Here is a 26,972-nt window from a genome sequence, read left to right on the forward strand (position 1 = left end):
AATATCTAAATATGATATACAATGTTTTGATTTGCCAGTAAATTTAAGAAAATCTGTTGGGTTATTTATAGCTTTATATGTCACAAAATCATATAGGATTTGGATTCTCTCTATGATTCTCTAAAAGCCATAAATCATTAAAATATAACTTATATTAATTAAGACCACATCCAGCTGTGTGATCTAATAAAATAAAATGAATCCATATAAGTATTCAGAGAACTTGAGGATTTGTTTAGGATTCCACATTCAATAACATGAATTTAAAGATTAAGATCCCAACCATAATTTTTTGAAAATAACATATCAGATTCAAATACTAATATTAATATAATCCTTTCCTTATATGTGTTAACTTTAATTAAAAAGGTAAATACTTGAAAAGGGCATCATGTGTTTGGTTGATTTTGTTTTATGTTTTTTGGATTTAAGGTGTTTGGGAGGAAATGTGAGTTCTGTTCTTTTTTTAATTGTTTTTGGTTTCTCTTATGAAAATAATACAATTTCTTAAAATTTAAAATGTGAAATTATATTAAATAAAGATATAAAAAAAATGTTTATAAATATAATGTCATGTCAAACACGATTCATCTTTATTAGAAACTAAAATATGCATGATGAAAATATAGTAATATTAGCGAGATTCTATTGTTAATAAACTTTTGTCATCATTTAGTCTATAAACTTTAAGACTTGGATTTAAGTTTAATATTTCCGATTCTTTTCGATGATAGTATATCTCTAATAATACATTGTGTTATATTTGCAAGTGTTTGTTATTTTTAACATAACCTTAATAATGGCTGACTGGTACAACAAGTTTTATGATTTATAAAAATACTATTAAACACATTTAAAATGATTATTTAAATTTAAATCCGATTTCTAAATTTTCCATCAAACACAGGCTAAAAATAATATAAAATACAATAGTGCTTTCAAAATTCATATCTGGGTTCTAAATATCCGGCTTTAAATCGAAACAATAGGTAAAAATAATAAAACTCGAATAGCAGTATTAAAACCAAGTAATCAATATTTAGATGGAGTTTGGGTTATGGACTAATTAATTTTGATTTTGATGTATTACATGACATGTTGTGATTGAAGATTTAAAATCCATATTTGAATTACGTAGTCAAAAAGAGGTTTGAAAAAGAAGATGGTTGTATGTGTGATTCTGTTGATGATTAGATAAGATTGTATGTCTCTCATAGGCCATGTGAAGCCATTTTTGGTGCTTTGAAGTAATTGGGTTAGAAGAGCGATGAGAGAGTAATATAATTGGGAAGCCCCACCAACTCACCTAAAGAATCTGACATTGATTTTTATAGAAAGATTTGGTGTTACACAAAATAAAAGAAAATAAAAACTATCAAACTTTGAAATTTCTTCTCTAATATATATATATATATATATATATTTGCATCTTTTATGGGTAGATCATTTGGTTGCCTTATGGAGTTTGCTTCCCTACATTTACATCAACATGGCCCTTACTCATTCATCATAAATTTATGGTAATATATAGCTCTCTCAAGATTTGTTTTTCTTTTTCTAAATATTTTATGATCTCATGTTTCTGATTCCAAATTAATGGATATATATGTACTATTTATTAGATTTTATTTCATCAAATTTAAATACAATCTATTAGGGATGTAATTAATTTGGTTGGTTGGCTTTATAATTTGAAGGGTCAATTTGAGAAAATAGTGGGGATCAAGGGCCAAAACTGTAGAAATTAAAGGTGTGTGTGTGCTCTTCCTTAGTAAAGAGGGATTTTATAGAGTATTAAGTTATGGGGGAATCAACTCTTTGTTTCTTTTTTCTTTTTTTTTTTTTTTTTTTTTTTTTTTTGAATCATATATTATTGAGAGGATCCAAGAGGGCATATATGTCATTGCATGTGTTATTAAATTGAAAAACGTGTTAGCTAACGAGTTAGGAATTTGTTTCGATTAATTAGAGAGAAAAATGTTTTTCAAATTTGTTTAATAATTCATACTAATGGAAGAAAAAATTACTTTATCTTGATTAAATTTATTTAAATTGTATTTAAAAACTATTTTGAATAGTTATTGGATATTTTAATTTTTTTTTTAAAATGACTTGATTTCAAAACTACATCATTATGTGTGGGTGTTAATCTAATTAAGACAACTAACTAATGTCAAATAAAATATAGATAGGTTTGTTATATGAACAAATTTAGCTAAGATTGGTAGTAGGTACACGCCACAATAGTTGTATATTTGGATGAACATGTCACATGAAATACAAACGGACTCGGCATGATGACTATATGAAGTTAGATTAATTAGTATACTCTTTCTGTAAAAGAGTCCATGATATATATGACAAAGTACATTATTCAATCAACATTATATATACAAATGTTTTTCTTTCTTAAAGTTGAAGTTAAGATGAGCATATCGAACCAATTTGGCCAACTGTGCTCGTGCCAAATGCTGCTATCTAAAAGTGCAGGTAAATTGGGTATATTAGGGTAGTAGTTTCAATGTTGTTACTTAGAAAAGTTAGGGTTGGATGAATACACATTGCATAATATGCAATGCTCTCTCTCTCTTTTGAATATCAGTTTGCAATCATTTCATTTCAAATTAAACGAGATAATAACACAAATGAATGATCTAATTCTTCGTTTCTATGAACTAATATGAAATGAATTTATCAATCTTTCATTAAGCGAATAAGTTTGATTAAAATGTTGATTCTCTGTTGTATCCATAGTACTAATATCATTGGAAGTAGTAATTTGTGAATCCTCTCATTTTCGTAAAAAATGAGAGCTGGTCAATGTTCCCACTTTCTTTTATTTCATTCATATAAGAATTTAATTGAATCTCCCTCATGTTTTGATGTTTCTTTTTAACATTAAATCTCTTTAGCATTAAAATCAATGGATAATACATTTATGAATATAAGTTTTGTATAATATATATCTTAACCAAAATTTCAATATAAGTTCATGTTCTAAAGTGAATCCTTAAAAAAAAAATTGTTTTGATTTAAACTTTTACCTTAAACTAAAGAAAACCATATCTTTTTCATAATCAGTAATATTAATCCATATGACTCATTACCTTAAATAATCTATATGACTCATATATCATAATTTGAGTAACCTAGTATTATTATTATTTTATTATTCATAGCCAAATATTTAGATAAATTTTGAATTATTTATTATGAATTTTCAGCTGTCATTATTCTCATACTTTTACTTATAACAATATTAATTAATTTATTAAACAATACTAACTCTTTGAATTTTTGGATTATATTAATTTAGCTGGCTAGACTAGCTGCTGATAACTTCCATATATTTTTCCTAAAAAAAAAAACAAAAAAAGTTTCATATATAAAAACATTATAATTCTCAAGATTCATGATATTATATCAAATCTATTTTAATTTGTAGCAAATTTTATAAATATCAGTTTTATTTAAAACAATTCGAGGTGCAATATATCTCTAATTTTCTTAAATTAACATTCACTTTAACCTGATTGATAGAAGTTTAGCATAAATTAAGGATGTGATTGGTTTAACATCTTAAGTATTTAATTTTGAAAATAAATTGTTTAAAAACTAAAGTGCTTATCATAATTCAAAATAACCTTGGCCAATTAAAAAAGATCCAAATCTTATACATCATTTTTCCAATAGAACATCTTCTTCGAAGTTCTTTAAAATTATAAAAGTTGTCCTTTTTAATTTTTATGCTTTTTCCTCCTAGGGAGCGCGATTTGGTTTTTGATTACTGAAATTTTGTAATTTCATATTTTGAATGAGTATTATAGCTTAATTATTTTTTCACAAAAAGTACAATATTTACATATACTTCACCTCTTACACTTTTTTATTTAAATGGTTTTGTTAAAACTAAGCAAAATAAATCTAAGATGCAAGAATAAAAATAGTGTCACAACAAGTTGTGAGTAACATAAATTAGTAAACTTAAGTACCGACTAATTAGCATATACATACCACTCTTTTTAACACATTCACTTTTAGTCAATACACTTCTACACCTCTAAATGTGTATCGACTAAAAGTATTCAACCATTCAAATACTTAAAAGCTATTTATATATACAGTTGATAGTTAAAAAGTGTATAAACTAAAATGAAAGATATTTAATGTATGAAGATGAAAATGAAAGGAAAGAAAAAGTGTTAGCAGGCAATATATATAAGATGGGCAGGTGAATATGAAAATGGGAAAGGGGACCAAGAGACCTAGTCCTTAACTATTTCCATGCAATAACAAGGCACTGAGAAAATAAATAAGTAAAGCACAAAAGTTGTACAAATTAATAAAAATGGCAAAGATTTCCTGAGATTTGAAGTCTCAGTGGGCAAGAAACAGATGCCTCACCCTCAACCTCACCCTCAGCTTCTTCTTTAATGCTTCTTCTCTCTTTCTCTTCCTTCTCTGATCCCAACTTTCAAAATCAAAAAAACAAATTAACATCAAAATATTGCATACAGAAACAAAGTTAGCGATAGACCCGAGGAAGAAGATTCACATAAACCCCTCAATTTCAGTGCTTTTTTCAAAATCACTTCAAACAAAAACAAAATGGTGACCAATTCAATTCTCTCTCTCTCTCTCTCTCTCTCTATTTTTTAACTTTTAATTTTCATCGCTCTTTTTTGCAGATTTTTTTTTCTCTCTAATTTATTTGGAAATTGTAGATTCTTCTTCATTAATTTTCCCCCCTCGATCTCCCACCTCAATTTCTCAAATCTTTTTGGATTTATTATCAAATTATATAAACAAACCCCCCCTCCCCCCTCTAGTTTCGTTTTATTCCTCTGTCTAATTCCTTTTCGTTTCTTTTTTCTTTTTTCTATGGGTTAGTTATTAATTTAGAGTATAATATAATGTGAGAGATACGAGATGAGGAAAACTCAAGCCAAACGACAGCGTATTCCCCGGAGAGGACCTGGCGTTGCCGAGCTTGAGAAGATCCTCAAGGAGCAAGAAAGCGGCGGCGCCTCCACTGATCAACACATTTCGCCCCACACTAATTCTACTTCTACTGCTACTACTCATCCGTTATCGTTAAACCCTCCACTGCCTCCGCCGCCGCCTCCCCCTCCGCCGCTTGTTCAGATAATGACGCCGTCGCCGACGCCGCCGCCGCGTGACTATGTTTCTTGGACGAATAATCTTCCGTTGTTTCCAACTCTTGAATTTATTCCCCCGCCTTATCTGCCAACCGTCGCTGCCGAAAAACCCTTGTTTCCGACAACACGAATATCGGAGGCGTCGCAGTTGAATTTGGCTCCGTATTTTCTCCCGACTTTTCAATTCTCTGCTTCGTCTTGCAATCCTGACCAATATTATAATCCGATGGTGAGACGAGGATCCAGATGAGATTGAATATATTTATTAGGGATTTTAAGTAAAAACATGTATGAAATTTTGATTAATAAAATTTTTTTTTGTCAGGTGAATATTAATCAAGGATCTGGATCATCGTGTCCGTCAGCCACATCATCGTCGGCGGGGAGATATCTTCGTGAAATAGAGCACCCTTCAAGCCAAATATCTACGGATTTCAACAACATTTGGACCTCGCCGGAAGAACAAGAAAAGGCAAATTACTTCTCCTTACTTTTCTTTTTTTGAAAAAGTTAATTTTATTTCCATCCTTAAAACTAAAAAATGTCCCAACATAATTTTTAATTTACTTTTACAAAAACGGAATATTATCTATTTATTCTTAAATTTTAGGTTTAATTTCTTAAGTTTCAAAATATTAAACTTGTCTAGTTTCAAAAATTTGAGTTTTATTCCAACATGTTCAAATTTACTATTTTTTATTAATATTTTCTACGTATTAAATTATTTAATAGACATTGACGATTAAAAGAAATATTTAATGGACCAAATTGAAAAAAAAAAAGAAAGCACTTGAATTTCAAAGATAAAATAACTTTTTTTAAAAGAACAGAAGTTTGAGCTATATTAAAATAGAAGAAAATATTAAAACTGATTTGTATGATTTTGATGTTGATTTTATTATAATTATAATTAATTACTAATAAAGCAAATGTTTAATTAATTGTGTAAAATGACAGATGGTGAATGCAAAAAGGGTGATACCCTTTTTGGAAGAAAGCCATAGGGAGGAAGCAAATAATAATAATAATAATATTATAGAGAAGATGAGAGTTGAAAACAATACTATGGGAACCAAAGATTCATCATCATCTTCTTCTTCTTCTTCTTCCTCCATGGAAATTAATTGCTCTCCATTTCATTCTCATTCAAACTTCAGGTATTCTTCTTTTCTTTATCTTTCTTCATTTCAATATTTCCTTTTTTTTCTTTAATTTTAATTTTAATTGAAAGATTTCTTGTTTTCAGATTTGGTTGAATAGTTTTTAGAAAGTGGATTATGTGCAATAAACGTAAGTGTTAAATAGGACAGACTAGATTATTAAAAACCAAATCTTTATACAAAACATTCCCCTTTTTTGGGGGGTCTTCAAATCTTTTGAGCTAATAGATTTATTATCAACTTTAAATGTTGATTTAAAACTCAAATATATATATATATATATATTTTTTTTTTTTTTACGTTATATATATTTAATTTCGAAACTAGAAAACCAATGTAAATTTGGGTTTGTTTACAAGTGTAGTTTAGCTAATATAATATTTTAAGTTGGAGATATCAACTTTGATTCAAAGAAATTTATTACCTATTAATTGTTTTTGTTTGCTTAATATATTTTTAAAAGATATATAATAAAATTCTCTTTTAAACCTTAGAAATTTGGTCACGAGTAAATTTTCGATTATTAAAATTTCTAAAAGTCATATAAATCCAATATGGATTAACACAACGAATAAAGAGAGATTATACTTAGATTTTTGAGTTCACCAACACATGAGAGAATTTCTAACATCTTCTTAGGTGTTAGGTTCTTCACATTTCATTGTGACTCATTATACATGATAATTTCTTTTTAATTATTTTGATTATAATTAATTTTGATGTGGTTGTTGTGTTATTGATATGTAGAGGTACAAAAAGGGGTTCTGCAGGCCAATTAATGAAGAATAACACAAAAAGAAGTGGAAGGTATCAATTAGGAGATCAAGAAAGCAATTTGATGGCATTAGGATCTTCATCTTCTTCAGCTCCAAATGAAATTCCAACCTTCAATATTTTCCATCTCCCCAAAGTAAATATCTCTAAATTTCATGTTCATACTTCTTCAAGGCTTTTCTTCATCTTTCAAAATACTTTCTTTTTTTCTTCTCTCTTCTCTTCATAGAAAAAATAATTTTCTACTTTTTTTTTTCAACACATAGCATAATGAGTGGAATTAGTGTCAAACTAAGTTAGCTATATCAACATATTTATTGTACTAAACGTTAAACCGTACAAATTATTCTAACTCTAAAAGTATAATAATAATCGTAATTATATCCTCAAATTTTATTATAAATTTTGAACTCTAAAATTTATAAAAGTTTTAAATTTGTATAATTGAAAATTTTAGAATGTAATTGTAATTTGTACGAGTAGGTTTTAAATCTTAATTTTAAAAGTTAATACCAAATAAATCACAAAAGAACAAAGTGATCAAACAAAATATTCCAAAACCAGCTAGCTAGAAAAATGCTCAAAACAAAAACAAATGTCTAATTCAATACCAAAATGTCTAAAATCCAACCAAAAACAAACACTCAACATACCTACAAAAGGCACCCACAAAATTAGAATCTCCTAGATAGTAATAATATGGAAAATTTTCTCTTTTTTTTTTCCCCCCTTTTTCTATCTTTATATTAAATCAAATTCAATTTTTTATTAAATTGAATTCTAGACTTAGAATAAATGGTATCATTAATAATTTTCTAAAATTATTAAAAAAGCTAATGCCTAATTAATTAACTAAATCAAAATCATTAATATACCTATACTCTTTTCCTTTTAAAATATTTGAGATTTTATTCCTTTTCTTTCCTTAATTTGAGTTTAGGACAATTACATTATGATTAGTTTCTAGTACTATATTTGTCTTAAAAAAAAAAATTAGTTGGTAGGGAGTATTAATTTCAAACCATTTGTAATTAAGGTCTACATACTACTTTGGTCTTTATATCATTAACCGTCTTTTATTTTTATTTTTCGTACTTTCAAAATATTTTTAAAATTTTTGTATCTTTAACTTTAATATATTTACGTACTTTCAAAATATATATTCATTTTGAACTACTGATTATTGTACTTCTAAAAAGTAACCATTTGGATTCCTACATTTTCATTTTTAAGGAAAATGAAATATTACTTTCTCAAAGTACAAAACTAAAAAGAATCAAAATTGAAAGTTAGGGACAAAGTAGCATTCAAACCTAAAATAAAAAGCGATAAAGATTTTCCTCAAAAGGAAAATGTGATATATTTAAGGGTAATATGTATGTATAATATATATATGAAGAGGGCAAAAGAGAGAATTCACAGGTGTGAAATTATTTTGAAGGAAACGATGGAGGTTCCACAGCATAGAGATGGAGGATGTCCCTCAGATTACTACAAACTTAACTTCAACTCCTCCTTATATGAATCAAACTCAAACACAAAGGGCAACAGAGAAATTGCCATCAGCTCCGGAGCCGGAGCCGAAGCGGAAGCCGAAACCGAAGGCATCGATCTGAATTTGAAGCTGTAATAGTGTTTGTTTTGAAGGAATTAAAAAGCCTTGACAAAGAGAGAGTTCAAAGATGTTTGTGCCGAAAAATATATACATACATACACAATTTAAGGCTCTCAATTTCCAATATTAATTTAGTTGTAGACTACTTGTAGTTTTAGTAATTTTAAGTGTAGAGAGCTACATTTCAGTAGATGGTTCCATGTCTTACTTTAGAGTTTCAAGATTTTTGTAGGGAGTTTTTCCCTAACGAATTATATGCAAGAGCTCAAGTGGTGGGAGCAAACGTGTGTATAAACGTGTCTACATTTTTTAGGTTGGAGATTCAAATTTACCTTATTGATTTATTGTACTTGTGTCTTAAAGTGGTAGGTAATATTTAGACTAAATAGATGTCAATCTCATCAAGGATCATACGTTCTTATATACATGTGCCTCCATTTTTCATTAACTCCTTTGCTATGTATTTTAAAGATATCAATCCTTTGTGACTTGTAATCTACCTCGGGCTTATCAAATTTGTATCATTTTTATAAAAAGAAAGAGATTTTTCATTCATTGTAATGATACTTTCAACTTAAATTTGTGTTACCTAACAAAGTTGGAGCTAATCAATTTTAAATTTCATCGGAATTCAATTCTGAGGTACGACTATTTTGAATCTAAGAAATATTTGCTCTACTCATTTGCATTATACCATGTTGGGTAGAGTCTATAGTCTCTACTATTTGAAAGTAATATTAATTAATTCATCTTTGTAAACTATTCAATTAGATTTCATTTTTCATTAAGGAAGCTTAATTAGGCGATGGTGCTCAATTTGGGTGTTGTTTCTTCCTTCTTTTGTGTGAGGTGGGGCGAGTTATAATTTCTTGGTGTACTCTCTTGCAAGGAAGACATTGGCTCAACAATTTTGTCTTCTCTCTACTTTTTCGTTACTCTAATGGGTTTGTTTTAGGATATTGTTGTCTAGTTCCAAATTGAATCTTAAAAGAATAAAACAAAGTTATGAAGAATAGATAATCATGAAGATGTTGAAAAAATAATATGGTTTAAAAACATTATTCAATAAAGTTGTCACAATTTTAATAGTTTTTTTTCATATCGATTGATCTAGATTAAACAATCTAGATACTCCCAATAACTTTTAGATACAAATGACATGTTTAAAGTTACAACCGTTATGTAAAAGATGGGAAGCCAGGTACGGAAGGGAAAAAAAATAAATCACATGTAAACAAAATGGTAAAAAAATTAATAAATATTACCACATAATATAAAATTTATTAACATAGATGGGTTAAGTTACCTTTTTCTTTTAGTACTATGATTATGGAATGAGTAACCGAAGCTCTTCTAAAAATGAAAGCTCATGTTGGCAGTTAAAATTATAAATTTAGTTATTAAACTCTTATGCCTTGCTTGTGTCTAATGGATTGTCTCTATATTTTTAATAACTAATATATCTTTAAACATTCAATGGTATAATATATTTTTCAAGAAAGAAAAAAAAAACATTTACTTTATTTGGTTCTTGACATGTTTTTTTTTCTAAATTAAGGAATCATCAAACGTAAAATTGAATTATCAATTCCATAGAACATTTAAAACATTATCCACCAAAATGAACTTGACCTAATAAAATTTCTATCATGAGGTTATAAGTAGTTGTACTTTAAAAAGAAAAATCTACATAATAGCATTGATGATGCATTAGTTCTTGCATTCCCTTAACTGCTAATTTTGTAATATTTTTTTCATATTTGCAACTGCCTCTTGAGAGTATATAATTTTCATGTAATTTAATGAAAAATCGCTTTTATTTTATTTCAAAAATATCAGAGCTTAGATGTAAATTTATCACAATAAATAACACCTTAACTTTGCAGTTCAGCCCGCTCTAACTATTACTACAACAATTGGAGCAGTTTCCGTTGAATACTGGAAAGGAGAAACAAATATTTAAACCAAAGGTTAATAAACTAATTAATACAGTCATCAATTGCCTAATAATTTTAAAAGAAAACTGTGTTCAATTAATGTCACAAGGTAGAAATAATCCTTTTTAAGTTAGAATCCTTTTGCTCCAACTGCTTGGGTGTTTTCTCCGGTTCATGATCTTCAATCTAACAAGTCTAGACCAAATACAGGATCAGTGAGGCATATGGCTGAGCTGCCTCTGCTGGTAAAAATGGGGAGCAATCTCGGTTAACCATCCCGGATCAATGGTGACAACATTACGCATATATTGTCGGTCAGTTGACACGAGTGAGTGATATATGACCCACTTTGGATTAACTCTGCAACACAAAATCAAGAGGGGTTCTAACTTCTCAGATTTTCAGATTCTTAAATATTTATATTATGATAATAAATCCTACTACTTTAGATCCTGAAGTTTCAATGCTTGAAGAAAACTTGGGAAGCATCGTTCAAATCACTAGTGCAGTATTAGATTCCTTGCTCAATATAACACCAGCCAACAGCCAACGCTTTGGACTTGAAAGAATCCCATGAAGTTTCTGGTAATTTAATGTCAAGACTGATGGTTGAAACTAACCTGAATAACACTGAAGAGGGATGAATATAAACTTCTTGAGAACCTCTGACGGTCTTGTACATTCCATTGTGGCTGTATGCCTACAGAAGACCAAATTTATCAGCATACACGGAGAAGGGGCCATTTGAACAGTGTTTCTAAATGTATGTCTAGATACGAACAGTTTAACAGAGAGATCAAACTTAAATCATAAGTATGTGTATCTACTAAATTAATTTCGCAACAGAAAGATTTTCAGATCCTTTCTTCTTTCTTTCTTTCCTTTTTGTTTACCAATAAGAAACTTCATTCATTGAATAGAATGAAGTTACCGGAAGGAAGAAAAAACTCCTACGCCAGGAAAAGGATTACTAAAGGCAAAGACAAAAGACAAAAAAAAAAAAAAAAAAAAAAAAAAAAAAAAAAAAGTTCGCACCAACAACCAAAGATGAGATTAATCAAAATGGCAGTACAAAATTTGAGATACTGATAGGAAATAAACTCTAGAAATTTGGGCGGCCAGCGCCTGTATCTACCAATTACATTTCTCCATGTACTAGATGAGAGGGCAAGAGTAAATTAGAACAGGAAACAGCTCACCTCTAATTGACAAGCATTGGCAAAAAATCCAGCAGTTACCGCCTTGCGTATGGCCTGTTGGAAGAAAAAGAAGAATGGTATATTTTAATCAACAGAAAGTACCAAAGATGAAACTGGAAAACAACATGGTAGATGTAAAATACCATCCAAAATGCAAAAATAGATATAAAGGTGATGGTAAAAAGTAGGCAAAAACTTACCGTAGTATCTCTTTCACATGATTTCAAGATGATACCTAATCTTTGTGCTATTCTTCTGAGTTGTTCTCTAACTTCCATAACCTTTTTCTGCACAAAATTGGAACTTTGTAAATACTATGAGGAATATATTGGAAATATGTGCATGTCAGACCATAAATCTCCTGCTCCATCTCTTTTGAGTCGGGGATAATCAGTGAAACAATTGTCCATCAAAAATAATGAAATGCAGAGAATTATTTTGTATGCTTCCAAGAATTACTTTAAAAACATACCATGGCTTGGTAATTGATAAAGTTCTTGTGACACCACTGGGAAGATTTATTAGATTGAAGGAACCCCTTGTACACATTAAGAAAAGTCACATGGTCGCCCTGCATGCATCAAGATAATTAGTCGTTAATGTTACACTGGATGTGTTTATCGGTGCTCTATACCTAAGAATAAGATGGTTATTGAGAAGCGTTCTTAACACAACATTGGCCTACTTTTCAAACAAGGAAGGTTCATGAAAATGTTAATCATATTGACAGGAATTGATGAATATATCAAGATTAGCTTAGATGGTCTGATATTCACTATTCCCTAATTAATATAACTTGCTAGAAATTTCAGCATCAATACCTCAGCTGCAGCAAATCGCAACCTTGCTTCATCAAGCTCCTTTTGCGCTCCCCTACTAGAAGCCCAAATGGACTGCAAGATGATATTTTAATCATAAACGTAAATTAACAAGCAGAACTGGAATCAATTACTGATTATTTGTGGTTATATTAGATATTAGATTAGCTTCAAGAAATGTGAAATTCTGAGGAATTGAACAGTTAAAACATATGAATTTCTTGATCTCTAGGCATGAGCTTTGAGGATCATTTTTGACGTTCTTGTGGGTACTAAAAATAGAGACTTGCCTGGATTGATAGTATAGCGGCTATTGTCATTATCTCCTCTGAGCACCCAAGTTCACCAGAAGCTAAGATCATTTTTGAGATCATTGGCTCCTGAAATTTGTTTAGAAAAGGGAACACATGTTCAATGATAGAGTATAAACATAATATCGCACTTGAATAATTCATCCCTCTTGATGAAAGTAGTTCTCTTAGCAATATAGACATATAGACAGACAGAATAGATACGAAGAATGCAGATATACTCAAAAAGACTTGACTGAAAATACGAGCAATCAAAATTGAAAGAACACGATCATATGTATAGGAAGGTTATAGTGACTGAAAAATTTGACCAATCAATCCATTGTAGCATTAAATTTGATTTAGAAAAAGGTGTACAAATGGTATGTAATAAATTCTGAATGCAAAAATATTGGAGGATAAAAGCTTAGAGAACAATATCGCTGGTGTATATGACCACACTTAACGTACAAGTGGAATCTCTGCAACTTGAAACCCAACTGGTGAAGTAAGCTTAGCATCATCATCCAAGACTCCAAGTGAATAAAGAACTTCTAATGCCCGAACCATCACTTCAGGAGATGGAGGCGACGGCCAATCAAAGCCTAGAATATTATCAATTCCCAGGGCTTTCAACTAAAATAATAATTCAAGATTAGCAACATAACAGAACAGAAAAGGCAGTATTTCAGTTGAAAATGACAGCACCAATTGTGAGCTAATTTTTCCACTAGATTATTGTTAGTCTCAGTAATTATTTGACTGCTTTCTCATAAATATCTATTTATTTGGTAGGAATGGAGCCATTGCAGTAAAACTAAAGGTTTTGAAGGAGTTATTCAGAAATTCGTGTGAACTGGGAAAAGAGTCGTATGTTAGATCCTAGGGGGCAGCGTCATGGCATCTCAATCTGAATGAAATGGCCAAAATTCCACATTTCCATTTATAGCGTCTTGATTCTTGAACATACTAGGGTACAATATTAGAACATCTCAATGTCGTCACAATTTAAAAAAAAAAACATACTTTTTTAACACCATTTGAGAGGAGAAACCATTAAAAAAAATATACCATAGAACAAAGTAATGAAATTAGATGGCAAAGAGACAATATTCAAGCTGAGAAACAAAAATTTTAATGCTTGAGATCAAGGATCTCACTTCGGGAATAAATGATTGACACATCAGACCAGTTTGTTTCCTTCCTTCAACTTTTGTAGGTTTTTATTTCATGGAATTTAGCATTGAACCATGTTACTATTCTTTGAACATGAGGAGCTAAAATCTTGATTCTTATGGCTTGATGGAGGAGAGAGCAGTACCAGTGGTGGGCTTGTAGCAAGTGAGGGAAAAGTGTCGTCCAGCAGTTGGCCAGCAACTAATAAGGAATGGCTGAGGGGGAGGGAAAGGGGAAGAAAAATGGTGAAGGGGAAAGAGAGCAGAGAAAGATAAAAGGAAGTGTGTATATATATATATATATATATATATATATATTTATTACACATTAATTTTTATATTAAAAATGGCAAATCAACAGAGGTTAATTATTTAACAGATTCTGTTATTAGAGGGACTAAAATCAATAATTTTTAAATATTGAGGACTTAATTGTTAATTTTAAAACTTAAGGACTAACAAACTTCAAGGACCAAAAGTGTGTCAGTAACAATGTAAAGCTTCTGATCCTAATCATTTTTGTTGTGATGAATAACTGTATATTTTCCTCAACTGTTAGCAGAAGAAAGAGCAGATGTCATTGTGGCAATTAAAGTACTATAACAAAAACATTTACCTGAATGACGCAGGTAACAAGATTTGATCTTTGCATTTCAGGAATACCCTCAGCGGGCATTTCATTAATGAAATATTCTTCTGTATACAGTCTGCTTGAAGCCACAGAAAAAGTTGAATGAGTAAAGTGAAACAGACCGTACAAGTGTGCTTGGTAGCATTATAATAAATTTAGTTCCATGCACGCAGAAAATGTCTTAATATTATTCTCCAAAAACAGGGCATAAGAAACCAATAACTCGATTGATCCAATTATGCAACTGTAAAGTGTTCAAAGGAGGATCAGTAATAATTTAAGAAAAATGGGAAACTGAAAAAACAATGAAAGGCAGAAAGATCAACTAAAATAAGCTTGACGTGCCACTTTTAGTAGTAACTTTTCAGAAGATAACTGTAGGTGGTAAATCATGGTTAATCAGAAAAAACAGTGATCAGAATTATGCTTACTTTAGTTCAATTGACAGCATAATGCAGAAATTCTTCATAAAGAACAAAATTGGTCTCAGAATATTAACGATGGTCATCAATTATGACAATCAACTACGACTTTCATATGATTCTATCACAGTGTAATAAAAGGGGGTCCTTTTCCCCAATTTCTCGTTGGTTGCCAATTAAACAAAATAGTCTCCTCAAAGGCTCCCGTTCAAGATGTTAAATTCAAACCAATCACCTGAATTTAAAGGACAAGAAAAGAGGAGAAACTTCGCAGTTTCCTCAAGATGCTAAGATTTTCTCGAGGTTTTTTGGTATGGAAGTGGATCTGTCTAAGAAAATTATGATTGGCAGTGGCATTAAATTTAGTAAAATAATTTTGGACCAATGGGTGGGAGATAAACCTCTTTGCACCTTATTCCTCCATTTGTATCATTTGTTTGATACAAGGTTGCATTCTACTCATCCTGTGACAATGTTTTTCTTCATCATTTGGGAAAGATGTCATTTTGGTCCCCAAGTTTTGAGTCTAGATTCTATTTGGTTTCTCATGTTTCAAAATATTACACTTTTATCTATGAGTTTTGAGTTTCAACTTGATTTGGTCTCTAGATTTCAGAATGTTATACTTTTACCCATGAGTTTTGAATTTAATTTTCATTTGGTCCCTAGCTTTCAGTATTTCACACTTTTACCTTCAAATTATACAGTAAAACTCACTTTTAGTTAATTAATTAAAATAATTAAGATACAATTTTATTTAATTAATTTTAATAGTGATGAAAATTAGTGAAATTAATTAAATTATAAATTAATTTAATTCTTTTAAATTATTTAATAGACATTAACACTAAGGACTGAGGACTGCAAGTGTATATAGTTAAAAGTTCAAATAAAAAAATGTAAATCTTGAATTGAATCCTAGAAAGCAAATGAAAATAAAATTATAAACTCAAGGGTAAAGTGAAACAGTTTAAAATTTTGGGAACAAATAGAAATTAAACTCAAAACACATGGGTAAAAAAGTTGAACATAGGGATCAAATAAAAACTAGGGACACCAGAAAGGTATTTTCCTTCTTTTCTATTTTCTTAAAGAGCTTAACTTCCATTGAGAAAGAATGAAAACGAGGCCATCCAAAGAAAACAAGCCTACTCAAGGAAGAGACACCAATAAAGAACAATAACACCAAACGTATTATTTATAGAATGATTTCATCCACACCCAAAGAGAATCGTAGAACATCTAACCCTTTAAAGGTTTTATTGTTTCTTTCCCCAAAGACCAAACAGAATAGCACAAATTCCAACTAGCCAAAGAAGCCTCCCTTTATCTCAAAAATGAGGGTGACAAAAGAACTCTTCAATCATCCCCTAAAGTTCACGTGCCTAACAATCTAGATCAAATATAGCAGAAAAGCAAGTCTTAACAAACTCAGGACTTTACGTACTCGTAGCTTCATATGATATAATCTAGGGCTTCCTCTGCTTTCCAACAAAGGGTACAACAAAACGGCCAGATCAAGGAGGGCAACTTTTTCAAGTGTCTATAAAAATTGAATAGTGTGAACTCTTCCTATGGGAGAGACAAATTGTTGACTCCATTTTAATAGTTGCGAGAGTGCTGCCAAAGTTTCATGTCCTTGACTGTCAACTTAATACTACCGGGAGCAAATAAAAAACAACTTCATTGATGCCTTGATTGTTACAGACTAATAAATTCAAATTAATTATAGTAGGTCAATATTAATATAACAGTAGTTGGTACTTAATAGAAACGATGAAGACCTGTAACACTTCCCAGGTCGAATTCTTCCAGCCCTTCCGGTCCTTTGTCTAGCTGAGGCCTTTGATATAGGTGCAACAATAAGGCTTTCAATATCTGTTATCTGCAAAAGAGGAGGTAAATTAACAATATGTTTCTGGATCATCACCTATATAATCCACATAAAAGATACTTCACCAACAAAGATGGTTAAGATAGTATTTACTACAGAAGTGACACACAATTATTAAAAACACATCAAGAATATATAGCCTTAGTATTAGCCAAACTGCTTTCGGTCTATAAAAAAAATGCAAGTTACTAAGAAATCATAAATGGAAGTTACTAAGAAACCATAAACCTTTATACTCATTATGAAAAGATAGAAGGAAGTTCAACTTCATGCGGAAGACACAAACCATAAGCCTTTATAATCTTTCTGAAGTAAAAGAAAAATAAAATTACAGGATTGTAGAACCGCTGCTTGGAGAACCCACTGTCAATAACATAGACAATTCCCTGCACAGGACAGACGAGTACAGAGTGAAAGGATGCCAATCAATACAAAAGTTTTTTGATAAAACCACAAATCTAACCTCTAGAGTTAATGATGTCTCTGCTATATTTGTTGAAATCACTACTTTCCTCTTCCCCCTGGGGGTTGGTGAGAAGATAAGGTCCTACATAGTTTTGTATCATATGCATATATAGGCAAAAGAAATGAGTATTGAATGAAAATCAAATCGAATCACTAGGACAAAATAACTCGTCACTGACCTGCTCTGCACGTGAAAGCCCAGAGTACAGAGGCAAGATGATCAATTCTGAAAAAGAAGAAGGCAAATCAGTTCTGAAATAAACCAAATTCTATCATATGAATCAACTTTAAGTAAAATCATGAGTAGTTTTCGAGCAGAGCACAAACTGTTTAGTGTGTGCATTTATTTTTGTACCAACAACAATATAAAATAAGCAATTGATAAGAAATTGGATCTATGACCCAACAGTACAAATTTAGATTCTCACGGTGCTAGGAAAATAAAAATCATAAGGAAAACAAATACTGAATTAAACTTATCTCAAAGTTAACAAGAAAAAATTGTAGGGATAATGAGACCCTAATATAACAAAGATAGGGTGCGTCCAACGGTCAGGAGTACATACCATACCTATTGTACTATTTCAAGTTCTAGATGCTACATGATAAAGAAGTGTCCATAGCCCAAATCTGAATAGAAGGTTCAATGAACAGACCTGATCTCTTTCTGTCATTTTGCCCTTCTTCTACAATTAATTGAACAGCAGCATCAATATCATCTTGGCCAGTGAGAAATACAAGTATATCACCTGGAGGTTCCTACGGGACAAACATAAATTTAACAAAAATATTGTCCTTTTGTCTTTCAACAAAAATATTGTTAATGAGAAACATTACATTATGGTATGCCATGGTCTGAGGAACATAATTTGTGGCTATCTGAAGAATTTACACATGCCATAGAAGTCCATTTAAGCTTCTTAAAACCAAATTTTTACATTATTTAAAAAAAAAAAAAAAAGTGGAAGTCTGCAATTGCAAAATTTTGCTGCAATGGCACACAGCTTGAATGCTAGAAGCTTACAACTGACGTTCTAAAAAGTGGAAGTCCACTCTCACCTCTTTCTAATGGAAGTTGTCCGTTGAAAATAAATTCAGCTATTGAATAAATTCTAGACAAACGTTCACGAACACATTATCTACTTGCTCATGCAACAACCTTAATATGCCTGCTTAAACAGGTGATTTGTGTTCTGAGCAAAGCATCCAACTTACTGTAGTAATGGAAGTTCAAAACTAGCAGTTAACTTCATACTTAACAGTTAACACTACTACTCTTTTGATGCTACTTCTTTTAACTTTTTCTTTAAAACTAATTGCCCGCAATTGGAAAAACGCATACATCAGCTTAATGTACCAATGAGTTCTCATACCACATGTTAATACGTAGTTACTTGTAAATCAATAATGATATGCACAATCCCAGAGGTCACCTGTTCATGAATCGATAATACAGTTGAAACAGCAGACTGAACATAATCCGAAACAGGCTCCTCGAGGTAAAATATTTGTACATTAAACCCTCTTCCCTGAATGTGAGAAGATATTAAATGCTTCAGTTATAGTTTCCATTGGATATGAACGGTCAACAAATCCCTAACAAAATAAAAACATCTAGAAAGAACACAAGAAAAAGAGATCTTGCTTCCCTCAACTTATGTTTTCTGAATTATTTCCTTTTCCTTTTGGTGCTTTTTCTATTTTTTCATTCACTCCTTTGGTATCTTTTGAGCATTTCTCTCTTTTTTTATTCAATTAAAAGTTTTAAATTAAATAATAATAATTAAAAAAATCTAAAGAACAGAAAGATGGCCTGACAATATGAAATTTGCCAAATTTTATACCTCAACTGACAGGATCGCAGGTTCCACCTTTGGTTCAAATGTCTCACCTTCAAGTGCTCTACGCCTTTTGCTAATTTACAAAAAATAGAGGTTGTCAGAATCAATATTGGCTTCAATATCCATTCTTATTGGTTGGCTAGTTTAAAAAAATTTGCATAAGATGTTTTCTACTTGTTGTTTAAGTTTTATTTATAAAAAGCAATCAAACAATATCTCATTTGATTAGATGAGGTAACCAAACAAGATACGAAAGCCACCAATTCTACTCCAAAGGAATTACAAAAACTCTCCAATCAAAGGAGATGTAATAATATGTATATTCATTAACATACACATGTGCATGCACACATACATATAAAAAAAACCAACCCCAACAACAACCCACAAAGGCGATAAATCTATTGTACCACGACTCATTCAACCTTTGACACCTCAGATCTTATTCCTCAGCTAGCCTTATAAAGACAAGACTAAGTAGCATTCCACAGAGCTTGGAAATTTTTTATTTCATCTTTTTTCTTATTCTTTTTTTTTTTTTTTTTTGGGGGGGGGGGGGGGGGGGGGGGGGTGAGATACCGAACTTGGATAGGAAAAAAAATTGAAATAACACAAAAACATACAAAAAAAGCCCAAGAAAAATTAGTCTTGGGGTTATGGGGAACATCTTCTTGAAATTGTTCATATATTTGAGAGGGTCCCTGGTTTAAAAATTTTTACAAGAGTGAGTTGCTTGAGATTCATATTGCTAACTCTGAGATGGAAGGGATGTTGTCTAGGTTGCAATGAAGGACATTGGCTATCTACTTACCTGGATCTTCCTTTGGGTGGTAATTCAAAAATTTCTTTTTGGCAGCCTGTTATTGAGAGAATTCAACACAAGCTCCATAACTGGAAGTATGTTTTCATTTTGAAGGGTAGTCAATGTACACATATCCATGTGTCTCTTGCTATTTTACCCATTTACTTATCCTTTTTTGTGTACCAAGTACCAACTAAGGTTTTAAGGGCTTTGGATAAGTTGATTCATGATTTTTTTTTAAAAGGTTTGTGTTGAAATGGTGGTATGGCATAATGTTAATTGGGAGGCTACTCAACTTCCAAAATTGATGGGTGACCCTGGAATTGGTAAATTTTAGCATCATAATTTTGCTTTATGGGCTAAATGGATATGGAAACTTTGTACTGAAGAGCATGCATTACAGTGAAGGCTTGTTGATGCTAAATATTATACATCTATGATTGGGGAGCGCTTGCCCAAGAACTATTCAATCAGGTTTATATAAATCCCTCTGGAGACATTTATATAAATCCCCTTGAAGAATTATCTGTCAGACTATTGACTTGGTTGCTAGTCATGTGCAAAGCTCCCTTGGTGATGGGACTTCTACTTCTTCTCGGACTGCCTCATGACTTAGTCGGCCCTATTATGCCTGTGCTTTCTACACTTTATCGCCATGCTCGTTTTCTGATGCTATTATAATTGGAGAAAACCAATGCATGGGATATGCCATATGCGCCTTCAACGCAACCTTAATGATTTGGAAACAAATGAATGGGATAGTCTTTCTCATCTTTTGGCCTCAACTTGTCATCGAAATTACCCCAATTTTGGACTTAGCCACTTAATTCATCTTTGCACTATATTGTTAAATCACTCATGGAGCATTTAGTTGGATTGCAAACCCCCTTTTAAAAGATCTTTATTTGATGATTTGGAAGAATCATTATCCCAAAAAAATTAAATTTTTAGGGATATTTCCTCTTCTTTTGATCGTTTTATGGACATGGTTCTTTCTGTAGCTCTCTTTTGGAATAAATAAGCACCCTTTTGCCCTTTATAGTTCATCCTTTTTAATTTCCAATTAGCGAGTCCTGTTGTAACTCACCAGTCACGAAGAGTTTTACTCCTCTATTTCAAGTTTTTTTTCTCTTTTTTGATAAGAAACAGAAACTTAAAACCATAATAAGTTCAGTTTCAAACAATAGTAATAATAATAAAGAAATATAACCTCATTTGGAAGAAAGTTGACATTGATTTAGCCTCAATTGTAGCAGAAGAGATAATCAATCGCAGATCGGGTCGTCGCCGTTGAATCTGGAATACATAATCAATACAATTACAGAATGCTTAAGCTGCCAAGTTATTGAAAGATATATTTGGTCCGGATCAATGATTTTGTACCTTTTTCAAGAGACCAAGTAACATGTCAGTTGAGATAGACCTTTCATGTGCTTCATCCACCATTATTACACTATAATGATCAAACAAAATTATTTTAATTTTTTAATTTAGAATTGCAAGCATAGCACAATAGAATAAGAATTGATCTAGATAAAAGAATACAAATCAACAACAAGCTCTCTTTTGTCAACTCAAGATGTTCATGTGAATAACCAATAGAAATATTTAACGGATAATGGAAAAGCAACTATTCAATCGTAGTTAGAGATACGAATCAGATAATGTATTAACAGACAGATATTAAAATTATTATAAAAAGTGGGGAAATTAAAAAAATAAATAAAATAGATCAACAACGAGACTGCACGATCTTACTTGAACAGGAGTCGTTCTATAGGTTGTACATCTATGTCCTTTGAGTTCTAAAAAAACAAGACCACACTACAAAAAGATGAATTCATTACCTATACTTGGTCAAAAGAGGATCGTCCATCATCTCTCTGAGTAACACACCATCTGTGAGAAATTTTACCCTTGTCACATCCTGTGCTGCCACAAATAGAAAACCTATCAAATAGGCATGTCATAAGAACAACAATTCTACAAGAAAAGTACATTTCATTGGCAAATATTTATTTTGCATTGAAAATATAGGATTAAAGAGATTGATCTAGAAAGAAGAAAAGGTCTCACTGGGTTTGTAAGATCTTCAAATCTGATGGTATAACCAACTTCTTCTCCAAGCTTAACGCCCATCTCTTCAGCCACTCTAGAAGCAACTGCCTGTGAAATAATAATAACGTTTTTCATTTAAAAACAAAAGCAAAACCCCCAAAGTACAAACAGACATTCAATTGTTGAGAATAAAAAACAAAGTGTGATAACAAAGATGAGTAAAAGCCAACCCCAAAAGAGGAATAGAAACCTAGCCATAGCATTGCCCACGCCGTCCCCAAAGCCTTTCAAGCCCTCTAAAGTTAGTTGCATATCAAAGGATTCCTACCTTATACCACAATGGTTGGTTATGCAACAGCTCCAATAAAAACTATCCAATTGAGTACAGAAAACAAGTAATAACTTCAAAACTTAATTACAATTACAGTAGAAAGGAAAAATTTCATATCCACTTTTTTATATTTGATTCTTCTGCACCAGAGAAGCAAATAATATGATATGTCCTAACTAATGTTAAATTCATTGTTATTCGCTGTTTAGTTGGTGGACACACTCCAGGAAGAAAATGCGATGACAAAAACAAAATTAAAGGTGGAATTTGTATTCAGAAGAGTCCGTTCTATTAATCTTTATATCATCTCTAGTAATTTCTATTCCCAGTCAAGGAATAGAATAAAAGATTTTATACTTTCAATAGAAAGTTCCTGTGAACAGAAAAAGAACTGGGCTGATAAGAACTTTATGGGAAAACTCAGCCCAAGCATTCCCACTACCACAACCACAACTGTTCCACATGTATCATACTTCATACTTCCTGAAACAAAAAATTAAAATTTATTTTCTATGTTAAACTAAACCTTGACGGTTGACATAATTCACACAATAACTTTATGGTCATTTTGAAACTAATACAACCAAAGTTTTATTTGAATAAAGAAAATTGCAGAAAGCTAAGTGATTAACAATCAAACCAACAGCATTATAGCAACAGTTAGTAATATAGAACAAAAATTCCATTGGAAATTAACAGTTATCATCTAATCTGCATAATGCAAATTGCAAGCAGCATGACGAGGAAAGCTAGTGGTATACCTGAACAGCCAGTCTTCTTGGTTGGGTGCACGCAATTACTCGACCACCATCAGCCCAACCTGCTTCTTTGAGGAACTGCACTTAGCAGATAATGTAATAACCAAATTAACAAACTAACTAAATAGTGAAGATATCAAAGTTCAATTAAACCCTTGGAATCCTCCAAACGAGAAAGAAAATAGAAATAAAGAGCTTACCTGAGGAATTTGAGTGGTTTTGCCACTTCCCGTCTCACCAACAATGATAGTGGTGGCATGAGTTTCAACTAAATACAGAATGGCGGTGCGATACTTATATACAGGAAGTCTCTGTCTCTGCTTCTCAGTACTCGAGAACCCAAACCTATTCCACAAAGACATACATACAAGGAAAGTTATAAACAGGGGAGTGAAGATAAATACGATAAAGGTTTGCCATTGAATTTGAGACTGGAAGAGAATGAAGAATATGAAGATACCCAGATGAAGAAGAGTAGGAAGAAGAAAAGAAAAGGACGCCACCCTCTCCGTCGTCGAGCAGACGGGGCTTCTCGGTGCCCGGTTTCCAGAACTGCGCCATATTTTTTTTTTTTTCTACTTAACCGATGCTCTGCACGAGCTCTCCAGAGTAAGAGAATTGGGTTGAAGTTGGATAGTTGAATAGAGGAAAATGGGCAGTCTAATGTGAAGAGATGAAAGGCCCATCAGGAACCCAACTCCAATGATTTTGGGTCATGCAATGGCCTCCTGCGTATTACGGTCATTTCATGTTGTATTTGATTTTTCATTTTCACACACATATAATGTATAGGGGATGTACAACGATCCTAGTTACTGGTTATTCGAATACTAACTTTGTTTTTTTTAATACAAGTCGAAGGTAGTAGATTTGAGTCTGAAACTTTCTCATTTTCGATATATGCATATATAATAGAGTTAAGTTTTTGTTTGTCATATAACCTCCTAATTCTCGGTATATGCATATATAATACAGTATGCGTGCATACTGTATATATGCACGCATATACATACTACCCAAAGTGGGAGATGAGAGATTTGAACATTAAATGAAAGGTGATCTTTGAATAGTCCTTAAAACTTCCAACAATATATCAACATTTTAATGTTTCATTCGTTTGACATTTTTACCTAAGGAAGGAAGAGGTATTTTCAAATATGATTAAAACATCACCGACATAAACACAGTGTTAACGCTTAAGGAATTTAGTTTGTTTAAAAACAAAAGAAAAATGTATCTGTTTAAAATATATTTTTTTTTTTTTGTGAACTTTTCAATTTTATAGTTTTTTCAAAAGATAGCCATCGACACTCGACATTGATATCTTGTCAATGTTCTCGTCCACATTTTAATTTCAAAAAATGGTTTTGCGTTAAAATTTTATTGTGAGAATTATGCTTCATAACTCCTTTCATATGTATTTACATGCATCTTTTAAACAAATATCGGTTCAAATTAAAACAATAAATAAATATGATGTATCGCAGACCTATGACTCATACCAAAATTCAAAATTTAGATTCGACAAGAGACTCAGCATTTGTTGCTTTATCTTGTTTCAACAATCCGACAAGACCTTTCAACATATTTTGTCTTCACTCACATCGAAAAATATTCAGAAGGTTGCGTAGCATGAAATTGCTCCAAGGTAAGTATGATGAATTTTGAAGTTCTATGATTTAACCAAAAAAAAAAGATGCACTTTGTTAGTATGGGTAGTAACTTTTAATTATTTTAAATATTTATTTGTCATACTTTCATGTATTTAGGATCACTCTCATTTAGATGTGTGTCAATTCATTCATCTTCCTCTCATAAACTTGAGGCATTATGTCTTCTTTTCGCAACTACTTGTTTATTTGAATAAATTTAAAATAATAATAATAATAAACTCTTTGATAAAAACAATATAGTAAATGTTTAAAACAATACATCGGGGAGATAAAACGAGTGTACATTCTATGTAATAGAGTCTTACTTTCACTAAATCATTGACAACATGAACCAAAATACTAATGTTCGGTTTTCAAATCCAAACTTTTTCCCTCTCATTCTTTTTAATTTAACATATAAAAGATTAAAATACTAACAACACATTTATTATCATCTCAAAGAGTATAATTCAACATGTAAGATTTTACGATCTCAAATACTAATCTTTCAATCTTGCCAATGCACTTTAAATTGTTCACATGCCCTAATGCCTAGATAATATCAAAGTGATACTACTTATTTGGGAGTACTTAAATTATAAGTTCATTCTTTAATTTTCAATTATCTTAATTTCACAATTTTTTGAAAAAAAAATTTGTATCTATAACAAAGTCTATCAAATTTTAAAGATATATAGATACAACTCATATTTTAGAAATAAAAAAGTACAATAGTATGTTAGGATCTTCTCGATAAAAAAAGATCCAGTAAGTTGAGAGTGCATATCTTAATCGACAAAGTACAAGTTGAAATTTACTTCTCTTCTAAAAACAATTAAACATAGACTAAATATCTTTTTGTCACGACAAACAACAATTTCAATGATAAATGAAAAAACTATGTTAGGTTACAAAATACTACCCTCAAACACAAGCATCAAATTTAATTACAGATCTTAACCATTGAACCATGTTGGCAGTCTACATCCCACACTCAAACATTGGAAATAGCTCATCCAACAAGTCTATAAGCCAACCCCATTACAAAATGAATTAAACTATGGGTAATTTAATGTTGCTAACCCTAGAAACTTTTTACTTTTTAGCTTCTTACTTTAAAGTTCAGATTAAGATGAGAACTCTAACTTTGATGGGGAAAATATTTTAATTGGGAGAGGGAATCTCATGAATGGCCCAGCCACCATCCACCATGTTCTTCTATACTTTAATTTTTGAAACCAAACATTTCTGACTTCAAAGGCATCATAAAGTAATCAAACAAACTCACATATATAGTTTTCAGTGGAATGCTACAGAGTAAAAACACAAGACAGAAAATAATAATAATAATAATAATAATAAAATCCTTTTGTGAAATACATGCAATATTGGATTTATCTCTAATCCTTCTGAAAGTCACTTGATTCTTTGTCTCTAATTTTGTCTTTAAATTCTGTCTGCCACTCACAAATATTGATACAATCTTATTTTTAAGACAACATATATTTTCTAAGTTAGGAGAAGTAAAAACAGAATGCAGAATTTTAAATTTGAAAATATGTTTATTGCAACAGTTTGTACTTAAGTTTCTGATGTGTGCAGTGTACTCAATGTGTTGGTGATGACTGAAGCCAAACCCTGAGTGGCCCCTCATCTACCAATTAATAATCCAAAAGGGTTATTTTCATTTTCATTTTCATTTTCATTTTTTGGGTTCATCTAAAAAGGTTATTTATTAGGGTATTATTACATGGGAAAAAAAAAACAGAGGTTTTGTTTAGGGGTTGCTTTCATGACTACTTTTTCAGACCCATAAATTCTGTGGTACCAATTCAAAAGGCCACGAGGAATGTAGGAGTGAGAGAGAGACACACAATTAATGGTCCCTAATTCCTCCCTAAAGCTTTTTGAAGTTTCAATTTGCCTCTCCACTTCTCAGCCTTTCCAAAAATGTAAGACAATGAAAAGGATAAAACTTCTCCATTCAAACT

General features: G+C 31.2%; 3 protein-coding genes across 6 annotated transcripts; 2 read left to right on the forward strand and 1 right to left on the reverse strand.

Annotated features, from left to right (window-relative positions):
• Positions 1–4,468: 4,468 nt before the first annotated feature.
• Positions 4,469–5,664, forward strand: LOC127144185 (uncharacterized). Its single transcript, XM_051079759.1, has 3 exons — positions 4,469–4,611; positions 4,891–5,388; positions 5,485–5,664. The coding sequence occupies exons 2-3, from the start codon at positions 4,930–4,932 to the stop codon at positions 5,662–5,664; spliced, it is 639 nt and encodes a 212-aa protein (XP_050935716.1). The 5' UTR covers positions 4,469–4,611; positions 4,891–4,929.
• Positions 5,665–6,133: 469 nt separating this feature from the next.
• On the forward strand, positions 6,134–9,110 carry LOC103486731 (uncharacterized). The gene is made up of 3 exons (XM_008444781.3): positions 6,134–6,316; positions 7,067–7,229; positions 8,535–9,110. Exons 1-3 carry the CDS (start codon positions 6,204–6,206, stop codon positions 8,721–8,723), a joined length of 465 nt encoding a protein of 154 aa, XP_008443003.2. The 5' UTR covers positions 6,134–6,203; the 3' UTR covers positions 8,724–9,110.
• A 1,396-nt stretch (positions 9,111–10,506) lies between these two features.
• LOC103486709 (probable pre-mRNA-splicing factor ATP-dependent RNA helicase DEAH9) lies at positions 10,507–24,029 on the reverse strand. 4 transcript variants are annotated; one of them, XM_008444745.3, is made up of 23 exons: positions 23,790–24,029; positions 23,530–23,674; positions 23,333–23,407; positions 22,259–22,348; positions 22,030–22,109; positions 21,566–21,635; positions 21,393–21,478; positions 19,384–19,453; positions 18,973–19,068; positions 18,196–18,298; positions 17,719–17,765; positions 17,538–17,621; positions 17,407–17,460; positions 16,965–17,065; positions 14,744–14,834; positions 13,424–13,588; positions 12,953–13,042; positions 12,666–12,737; positions 12,317–12,415; positions 12,045–12,131; positions 11,845–11,898; positions 11,266–11,345; positions 10,507–11,005 (listed from the first exon to the last, which is right to left on the reverse strand). In XM_008444745.3, exons 1-23 carry the CDS (start codon positions 23,888–23,890, stop codon positions 10,858–10,860), a joined length of 2,088 nt encoding a protein of 695 aa, XP_008442967.1. In that variant the 5' UTR covers positions 23,891–24,029; the 3' UTR covers positions 10,507–10,857. The 4 variants fall into 4 exon arrangements, with proteins under 4 accessions (XP_008442967.1, XP_050936537.1, XP_016900087.1 ...); XM_051080580.1 differs by lacking the exon at positions 13,424–13,588 and having other exon boundaries at positions 23,790–23,958; XM_017044598.2 differs by lacking the exons at positions 23,530–23,674; positions 23,790–24,029 and adding an exon at positions 22,471–22,564 and having other exon boundaries at positions 23,333–23,394.
• Between the last annotated feature and the right edge of the window lie 2,943 nt (positions 24,030–26,972).

Source organism: Cucumis melo, chromosome 12, assembly GCF_025177605.1.
Source record: "Cucumis melo cultivar AY chromosome 12, USDA_Cmelo_AY_1.0, whole genome shotgun sequence".
Taxonomy (NCBI): domain Eukaryota; kingdom Viridiplantae; phylum Streptophyta; class Magnoliopsida; order Cucurbitales; family Cucurbitaceae; genus Cucumis; species Cucumis melo.